The sequence below is a fragment of the Stenella coeruleoalba genome (genome assembly GCF_951394435.1).
Source record: "Stenella coeruleoalba genome assembly, chromosome: 1".
Classification (NCBI taxonomy): Eukaryota; Metazoa; Chordata; class Mammalia; order Artiodactyla; family Delphinidae; genus Stenella; species Stenella coeruleoalba.
The window spans coordinates 176,932,536-176,942,590 of NC_137169.1; the positions used below are offsets into that span (position 1 = coordinate 176,932,536).

General features: G+C 41.4%; 1 protein-coding gene across 2 annotated transcripts in view; it reads left to right on the forward strand.

Annotated features, from left to right (window-relative positions):
* The window catches only part of ACBD6 (acyl-CoA binding domain containing 6), a 228,571-nt gene extending 219,707 nt beyond the window's left edge, over positions 1-8,864 (forward strand). For both annotated transcript variants that reach the window (XM_079929795.1, XM_079929796.1), the window contains one exon: positions 5,863-8,864. In XM_079929795.1, coding sequence (XP_079785921.1) covers positions 5,863-6,017 — 155 coding nt within the window. In that variant the 3' untranslated portion in view covers positions 6,018-8,864. The remainder of the gene's footprint in view (positions 1-5,862) is intronic.
* Positions 8,865-10,055: the final 1,191 nt, after the last annotated feature.

Here is a 10,055-nt window from a genome sequence, read left to right on the forward strand (position 1 = left end):
GCAACGGGAGAGGCCGCAGAGGTGAGAGGCCCGCGTACCGCGAAAAAAAAAACCTTCCAGCCACGGGCCTTCCCTGGTGGCGCAGTGGCTGAGAGTCTGCCTGCCGATGCAGGGGACATGGGTTTGTGCCCCGAATCGGGAAGATCCCACATGCCGCGGAGCGGCTGGGCCCGTGAGCCATGGCCGCTGAGCCTGCGCGTCCGGAGCCTGTGCTCCGCAACGCGAGACGCCACACGGTGAGAGGCCCGCATACCGCAAAAAAAGAAAAAAAAACAACCTTCCAGCCAAGGTTCATGATCTTACCAGAAAAGTAATCATTCATAGAGGAAAAAGACCAAGCCAGCCCTGAGTCTCAGAGCATTAGGAAGATGGAGCCCGGGGTTGAGGGGTCTGGAAATACATATAGAAATCAGGATAGGGAAAGAATGCGCAGCAGTCATAGAACTAACAACAACATTGTTAAACTGTTTGAAAAGCAGAGAAGAAGGTAGCCTGGGGTATTTGAAGTCAGGCCCGGAACGCCAGACCCAGGACACTAGACTCACTGGCACAGAAAAGGCAAACTTCAAAGTCTTAACAACAAACAACGGAAAAAAATCAGCACAGGCAAACCAGCACCGTCACAAATGTCCAGAAGGCAACCAGGTATATTCCCAGATGCGGGTAGTGAACTTACCTGCTCATCTTCCGCTTCCAGAAGGAACGGAGCAAGGGAAATCAAAGCGTCCTAGTAGTGCCAGAGGAAATAGCGTGTTCAGCAAAGAATCCAGGAGAGGATGAAGTACGGGAGCTGGAAAACTCAGCAAAGGCTCAGCTCTGCTACCCACGTCACATCCGACGTAAAGTTACGTCGCACCTAGCCAATGAGAGGCCTGTGTTCCTTCTTACCTGTGTGGGGCATTATCAATACGTGTGAGTTAAGTGGCTCTAGCTGTGAAAATTGACCAATAGTATGAGGCAGGAGGCACGCTGGTAGAGCCCTGAGTCTCAGAGTGAGGTCCCAGATCATCAGTATCAGCATCACCTGGGAACCTGCTAGGAAATGTAAATTCTCAGTCCTGCTCCAAACCTACCAATCAGAAACTGCGGGGGGGGGGGGCACCCTGCAGTCTGTGGTCCAACAAGCCCTCCAGGTGATTCTGATGCAGGCTCACTGCAGTAGAGTCTAGTGAAAGCCTGGTGGAGAGAGAAGGCCAGGTGTGGCAAAGGAGAATCATTATAAGTAGGCTTGATAATGGCGCTTTTAAAGAGCTGGTGGGGCTTCCCTGGTGGGGCTTCCCTGGTGGCACAGTGGTTAATCTACCTGCCGCTGCAGGGGACATGGGTTTGAGCCCTGGTCCAGGAAGATCCCACATGCTGGAGAGCAGCTAAGCCAGTGAGCCACAACTACTGAGCCTGCACTCGAGAGCCCATGGGCCACAACTACTGAGCCCACATTCCACAACCACTGAAGCCTGCACGCCTAGAGCCCATGCTGCGCAACAAGAGAAGCCACTGCAATGAGAAGCCCGCACACCACAACGAAGAGTAGCCCCTGCTCGCCACAACTAGAGAAAGCCCGCGTGCAGCAACGAAGACCCAACGCAGCCAAGAATAAATAAATTAATTTTAAAAAAAAGAGAGCTAGTGAAGTCTTAAAGCCTGTTTATAGGGAGAAGAAAACCCAGTAGAGATAATGTAAAATAATAATTAGTAAAACATGCTTAGTGATCAACAATGAAAACCAAAGTGGATGAATGTAAATTGTAGTAAAAATTACAAGTGAAAATTTAATAACGGGCATTAACAGTCTTTGCCTCTTAAGCTTTTTATTTCCCAACCACATAAATGTGTCTACTGGTAAGGACACCATTAGGAATTTTCAATAATCTGTATGTCTCTTTCAAATGTATTTCTCCAGCATGGTAAGGGAAACCACCTTAGGTAGGTAGCTCTTTGGCCAGAGTGATCATGTAATATAAATATATTTAAAGAGTATCCAGAAAAATTGCTAAAAATCCTGAGCCCAAAACATATGTCTTCAGAAAGTCACACAGTACAGTAAAAATGGAGATAGTAGTGTGTATGGGGTGAGTGGGGTTTTTTTTTCAGATTCAAATTTCACCTCCCTACTGAGCTTATCAATATAGATATCCCCTAGTACCACATATTTATCATGTCCCAAACAATATTATTTCTACCCCTCCATAATTTTCTGCTTCTGTTCCCCTCCAAAAACTTTGCTCTTCCTTCTGGTTCCTTATTTTAGAGATGTCACCAGCATCTATGTGTTCTCCAAGACTAGAAACATAGGTGTCATCTTTGATTCTTCTAATTCTTTTGACCATTGGATTGATTTGTTAAAGTTTTTTTTTGTTTTAATGTTAAGGATATTAGCTCTTATCTGTGTTATGTAGGTGAATATGTTTCCCAGTTTATGGTTTACTTTTGTATATAGTATTTTTGTGTGTGTGGTATAGCTGTTTTAAATTTGTGTTCAAATTTATCAGTTTTAGGTTTCTATATAATCAGATTTATCAGTAATTTTATCAAGTGTAGAAATACTCAGGCTGTTTTATTCAGTAAACATTACGATCACAGGCCTTGGGCCTAAGAGCTTTTCAAAAACCTATAAAAGTACCTGAAATCTGAAACAAAATATCTTTGCTCCAGAAAACAAAAAGAAAATTGCAAAATATAAATAATTAAATGTTTAGCTAGGTGTCTACAAATATGACATTATATCAGTTTCGTTAATTATTAAATTTAGTGTTCACAAACTTTTTTTTAATTAGAATTCTACCTTTATTCTTTTTTTTTAACATCTTTGTCGGAGTATAATTGCTTTACAGTGGTGTGTTAGTTTCTGCTTTATAACAGAGTGAATCAGTTATACATACACATATGTTCCCATATCTCTTCCCTCTTGTATCTCCCTCCCTCCCACCCTCCCTATCCCACCCCTCTAGGTGGTCACAAAGCACCGAGCTGATCTCCCTGTGCTATGTGGCTGCTTCCCACTAGCTAGCTATTTTACGTTTGGTAGTGTATATATGTCCATGCCACTCTCTCACTTCGTCACAGCTTACCCTTCCCGCTCCCCATATCCTCAAGTCCCTGCTCTAGTAGGTCTGTGTCTTTATTCCCATCTTAACCCTACGTTCTTCAGAACCTTTTTTTTTTTTAGATTCCATATATATGTGTTAGCATATGGTATTTGTTTTTTTCTTTCTGACTTACTTCACTCTCTATGACAGTCCCTACATCCATCCACCTCACTACAAAGAACTCAATTTTGTTTCTTTTTATGGCTGAGTAATATTCCATTTTATATACATGCCACATCTTTATAGGTTGCTTCCATGTCCTGGCTATTGTAAATAGAGCTGCAATGAACATTGTGGTATGTGACTCTTTTTGAATTATGGTTTTCTCAGGGTATATGCCCAGTAGTGGGACTGCTGGGTCGTATGGTAGTTCTATTTTTAGTTTTTTAAGGAACCTCCACACTGTTCTCCATAGTGGCTGTACCAATTCACATTCCCACCAAAAGTGCAAGAGTGTTCCCTTCTCTCCACACCCTCTCCAGCATTTATTTATCAGTCCCTTCTTTATACTCCTGCCAACACTAGCTAATTTCAAGCCCCCGAAAAGGACTACCACAGTCTCTTAACTGCCACAAATGCTTAGGTTCTACAAGTCACTCTAGAATTATCATCCTAACACAGAGGTCAAATTATGCTACTCCCCTCCTCATAAATGCCCAACTTCTTAGTATGGCTTTCAAGGCTTTGTATAGTTTAACTTAAATCCAGCCTCTGCTTTTGACGCTCTATATTGCTTCTCTGAGCCAGCAGACAGTTCTCTCAGCATTCCCTGTGCTCTCCTCCTTCTCTTAATGTTGTTTTGTCACTCTGCATGCCTTTTCTTCTAAGTTTACCTGGAATTTTACTCTGTCCTCAAAGCTCAGCTTACATACCACCTACTTGTAGTATTTTTCCTGATTCCTTAGCTTCCTCCTCCTCTCCCCATCCCCCTCACCTTTGCAGGTGTGTGTGTGTGTGTGTGTGTGTGTGTGTGTGTGTGTGTGTCCCCACCTGCCACAGTGTTTACTCATCCTTCTAAGTTCCTTAGAGCAGGAATCTTACCTGTATCCTTGATAGGACTGGTATGGTATGTATTCAGTAAAATACTCATTGAATCAAACTACTTACCCTTCTTGCTCTCCCTTTCTTTTAAAAACCTTTTGTTGTTGCTGTTGTGTAATATATCACAGTGCAAAATTCTATATAAAATGTATATGAAGAATTTAAAATGTACCTTTAAAAAATTGTATACCTACCACGTAGTTTAAGAAAGAGAACATTGCCAGTATCTTTGAAACCCCCTGTGTGTGTGCCTGTCCAATTATATGGCCTTCCCTATACCACCCCCCACCCCAGATTAGCACTATCCCAAATTTCATACCACTATTTTCCCTTAGAGTTTCACTTCGTATTTGTGTCTCTGAACAATGGTGTTTAGTCTTGCCTGTTTTTAAAATTGTGTTTAAATGGAAACATACTGTATGTATTCTTCTAATTTGCTTTTTCCCTTCAACATTGCTCTAGAGATAAACTCATGTTATATGAAGCTATAGGGCATTAGTTTTCATTTTGGTAAGGGATTTCATTGTATATGTAAACAATATTTTATTTTTACATGTTATTCTTAATGGGCATTTGAGTTGTCTACATTTGGGGTCTATCACAAACAGGGCTACTGTATGTACATTCTTGCAGATATCTCCTGGAGAACACATGCAAAGGTTTCTAGAGAGTATAACTAGGAGTAGAATTGCTGGGTCCAAGGGTAGGCATTTGTTTAGGTTTAAGGTGTAATGCCAACTTGTTGTCCAAAGTGTTGTCCAAAGTGATGCACAGCATACACTCTCCACAGTCCAGAGGGGAGTCTCCCTTGCTCCTGGCCTCCTTCACACTTGGTATTGTCTCAGTTTTTAGTTTTCAATTATCTAGTGGGTGTGCAATGGTATCTCCTGGTTTTAATTTTTATTTCCGTGATTACAAATGTGGTTGCTCATCTTTTCATATGTTTGTTGCTATTTGTGTTTTATGTTGTGTGAAATGCCTACTTTTGACTTTAGCCCAGTTGTCTCAGTGCCATCTAATTAATGGAACTTTGTTTCCTCGCTGATCTTCAATGCCAGCATTGTCACAATCAAGTTTCTGTACGTGTGCAAAAGAATGGATGGCTCTCTCTTCTAGCCTTTTGGTCTGTTTGTCCATCCTGGGGGCAGTACCATACCATCCTCATAATAAGTCTTGATATCTGTAGGCCCTTTTCCTCTTCCTGTGTCTTGTGTGATTGGTACCATTTTTTTAAGGTTGCTTTAGAGGGATGGTCTGATTACTAGGCCACCTTTTTTTCTTTCTTCATTTACGAATTTTAAAGTTCAGTTAGTTACCCAGTTATCCCCTCTTCAAAGACAAAACAAAATCCTTTCTTTGACATTTACAGTATTTTGAGCCTTTTGACTTAGCCTACAAACCTATCATTTTGGTCAAAGTAAATGAAATACTTAAACTATTTTTGTTCCTTCCCTTCATCCCATCCTGAAGAATAGAGTCCAGAAGCCTCACAATTTTAAAAAATGTATTTGTTTGTTAGCTTCTGGGCAACCACAAAGGCAAATTTGATTTTCCTAACACCGGCAAACCCACCGTCACGGCGCAGTTCCGTTACAAGGCCTCATCACCCCCAGCCACTGTCCCGTCGCCCACTGTTCAGGATTCCTTATTGCTCAGCACTTGCCTTTCCTGCTGACGTCTAGTACTCTCTGTCTCATGGTAACTTGGTTTTCGTATTTGTCGATTTTCCTGTCAGCTGCTGCCTGTGAGTTTTTGGACATTGTTGAGCTGCTGCTCCAGTCCGGCGCCGACCCCACAGTCCGAGACCAGGATGGCTGCCTGCCGGAGGAGGCGACAGGGTGCAGAGCGGTCACTTTGATGTTACAGCAGCACACGACTGGCAAGGCTTAATCAAAAGACTGGAAACCCACAGTCTATAACAGCACAGGGCTTCAGTGGTGGAAGAAAACTTCAAAAATAGCCCTTCTTTTGCCACCCCTCTTTGGTATACACTGGCTAATAAAATCAGTTGTGAGAAACTGGGGTTTTGAAGTCTCAGCAATTCCTTCTACTTACATATATTCCAGCAAGTACCGTTTGGTGATGAACATGTGTTCTGTGCATAATACAATCCAATTCCGCTGAACGTGCTCTGAAATTTATCACTGTTCTAGAGGCTGGGGGAGGAGGAGATGCATCATATTTCACAATATTAAACACGACTGCTCTTTTAAAAAACATAGAGAAGGGAAGTAGAACCGGCAGTACTACACTGACAGTTAGGGAAAGTTCCCTGAAATCCCAATATGGTGGAGCTCACACGGTCTCGTGGCATTTGGTACAGCTGGTCTGAATAAGTAGCTAAAACATCTATTCTTTTGTCAGACAGAATTGGGAAGATAGGAAAGAAGAGGGCTGTTAAGAAAGCAAAAGAGAGAAAGGGCAGAGTTTTGTCACGTAAGGGATATAGAAATCAGAGGAACAACCAGATTTACGGAAAAACCTCAGAATCTTGGACATTTGAGGATGGAAACACATATTCTAGAAGAATGTACTGGTTAGGTCAGGATTCCTTAAACTCACCTTTACAAAACAGGGAGGAAACTCCCTAGGACCCTTTTAATTGGCTATCACGTTCCTGTCGCATATGGCAGTGGTCTCTGTAACTAGCTCAGACCTGAACTGTTAGGCCTGTTTGGGTCTAATATGAAACAGCCGTAATGCCCCAGTACTTAGGTGTGATTGAAGTTATTTCTGGAGCACTTCTGTTTTTTATTAAAAACATAGAGAAGTACGCCACAGGTTTTATTTAAAGAATAGACAAGTATGCCGCTGGTGAAACTGGCTCCCTACATTTCCCCCTTTAAGCCTCAAGAACTCCATCTGGGAAATTCCTTGACATTTCTTATTATGTGAGGAAAGTAGATAGTTGTCATAGGAAGAGAAATGAAGAAACAAGTTGAGATGCCAAGATGACCATTTAAAAGATAATTTTTCTAACGTGTCACTCCTAAGATAGCAAGTAATAAACTTGTTTAGTGGAGCCCTCAACAATGGACAAGAGTTTCATTAGCTCAAGCTAACCTGTCCTTCTGGAACAAGCCCGTCCAGAGCAGCAATGAGGCATATTACTAATGCTGCTTATTTTGTGATTTTTCTAACCTCTTATTTTCTGAGATGTAAACCAAAACCACTCACCAAGGTTATTCATTTTTTAAATGACTTCTTAATTATCTGTGGAAGTGATGAGCACGTTAGGACATACTGAAATGTTACTGTAATTCTAGCAGAGCTTTCTCTTCGTTATCTGTTCTTTTCCCACAGTCCCAGCTACATGGCAACCTACTGTTCAGCTAAATTCTCTCATGTTGCACATTAATTGAATGTGTTTTAAGTAACATTATTCATTAGTTACAGTAAAAGTGACCAAGATGTTGCATGAAGCTTTTAATTGATATTACTTTGTGCATTTTTCGGACATTAGCAAATCAAGAAGTGTTTATTCATTTCCAATTTACAGGGTAGTTATCTGAGCAAGAAGCTATCAAGGAACTTCTTTTTTCATTTCTCTTTTGTAATTCGACCTGGGTATGTATTAGACAAGTTTTTAATAAACTGTTTTGCCACATCTAAAACAGGTTGTTTTTAAATAAAGAATGTAATTTGGTTTTTATTCATTTTATTTTAAGGTTTCATATTTGCATTGAAAGCTATCACTAAAAACAGTCATCGGGCTTCCCTGGTGGCTCAGTGGTTGAGAGTCCGGCTGCTGATGCAGGGGACACGGGTTCGTGCCCCGGTCTGGGAAGATCCCACGTGCCGCGGAGCAGCTGGGCCCGTGAGCCATGGCCGCTGAGCCTGCGCGTCCGGAGCCTGTGCTCCGCAACCGGAGAGGCCACAACAGTGAGAGGCCCGCGTACCGCAAAAAAAAAAAAAAAAAAAAAGTCATCAACTTAACATTTTCAAGTGCATTTTAAAATCAGGTTCCAAAATCTATACTTTTGTTGCCCGTATCTGAATTTTCAAAAACTTTACTGTCGTATATAACAATCTGTGGATCATCTCCCTGTGCCTTATTAAGGGGAAGATTTCATTCATAAATGTCAGAGAAAACTGGATCTTGGTTTGTTTTCATTCCCCTTAAATTATTGAACTATTATGAAGTGCATCACACTTCAGCCAGATCATGAGTTCCATTGCCAAAGCTGCAGCGATTACCACCAAGCAAAGAACACAAAGATCCCACAAGCTGCATGGCACGGGTTCAACCCCGATCAGGGATTGAACCCACGCCTTCCGGCAGTGAAAGGAATTCCCTAACCACTGGACCACCAGGGAATTCCCTGAAGGTTCATTTCTAGTCGTGATTCAACTAGAACTTCAAAATAATTGTTCAGCCTTTTTTTTTTTAATGTTTACTGGGATTGGGATTTTGTTTACCTCACCCTTGGTTCAAACTCTCTGATTTGTTATTTTTAGTGTACGTGAGAATTTTAAAAATTGACTCTCCATTGTGTTCCCAAACTGGAAACCAGTTGGCTTGGAGGCATCTTTAGGTAGTGGGTAACTAAAGACGTTTGTCAGTGTTGTGAATAGTTGCTTTCTGCTACTTTACAACTTGCATTTTCCAGACTATTTATATTTTACCTTTCTACTTTAACCTCCTTCTCGGTTCCACATTTATTCTATTGTCTTGTCCTCCAGCCACCTCTATAGATGTGTGTCTACACATAAAAACATACCTAACCCCATTTTCCTATGCCCTTAATAAAGTGAAAAAGGAAATTTGTTGCTTTTTCTTCTTTTTCTTTCCGGGAGATACTGTGATCAGAACAACGCTAATGGCTTTCTGTATTTAATATTTATTCAACGCTGTCATTTACTTTGCCCTCTATCAACTGATCTAAGAGGCCCTGATTGCCTTCACAGTAGTCTTGATACACACTAGTGAAAAACAAGGAATAAAAAGAGAATCATGTAAACAAACATTACAGAGGAGGCAAAGAAAAGCATCTGAATCACTGTTACCTTCAGAACTCTTGCTTGAGTCAGCTAAATCAGTGTTAACTCTTGCGGAGTTCCAGATCACTCTCCCCCTAGAACACAGTGTTGCGCATGGAATTTTGAGGATCTCCTGAAGCCCATCTCTGAACTCCACGGTGGTCTGTGAGTCCCATATAGAACCCCTTTTTTCTGGCTTCTTGTTACAGTATTTCATTCATGAATGAAATACAGTAATATGTTGACTGAACCAATTTTCACAGTTTTAAGTGCTTCTACCGGATGATGTATGGGGTCTTGCTGTGCCTATTTGAAAGAATGAGAGAAGTGCATCTTTTTTTTAAACCATTGGTCAAGATTCCAACAATACACATACAGTTTTATCACTGATCACCACGATTGGAAATTTTTAAAGAGGCCCTGGCCAAAAAGTTGGACCCTGACCTATTTGACCTCTGGTTCTGCTGCAGGGCAGAAATGAGCCCACATGTTCAGTTCTGTGTGACTAATGATGGCTTTTTATATGCATTTAGCTCTTTTGACTTTCAGAATGCTTTCACGGGCATTATCTAATCTGTCATCCCTCCACAGTAACCCTGTAGAGTAGGTAGTGCAAGGGCTCTTAAGGCCACTTAAAAGAGGATGAATCGGAGACATTAACAGGTTACTTAAATTGCCCAGAGTCACAGAGTGGTAGTAGAGCCACAGTTAGGACCAAGTCTGCTGAATCTCAGCCCTTTATTGGACCACAGAACTCGTGAAGTTTTGAAGCTCCTCCACCCTTCAATCCACAAATATCCCTTGAGAGCCTTCTAACTGACAGGCACTGTTCCAGGCCACTGTCATTCCCTTTTCCCATCATCATGGAAATTTAGAAGTACTTATATGATGTTATCTCAAGCTATAGCATGAGATATCTTGAAAAGTCTCATAGAAATTAATAAGTTA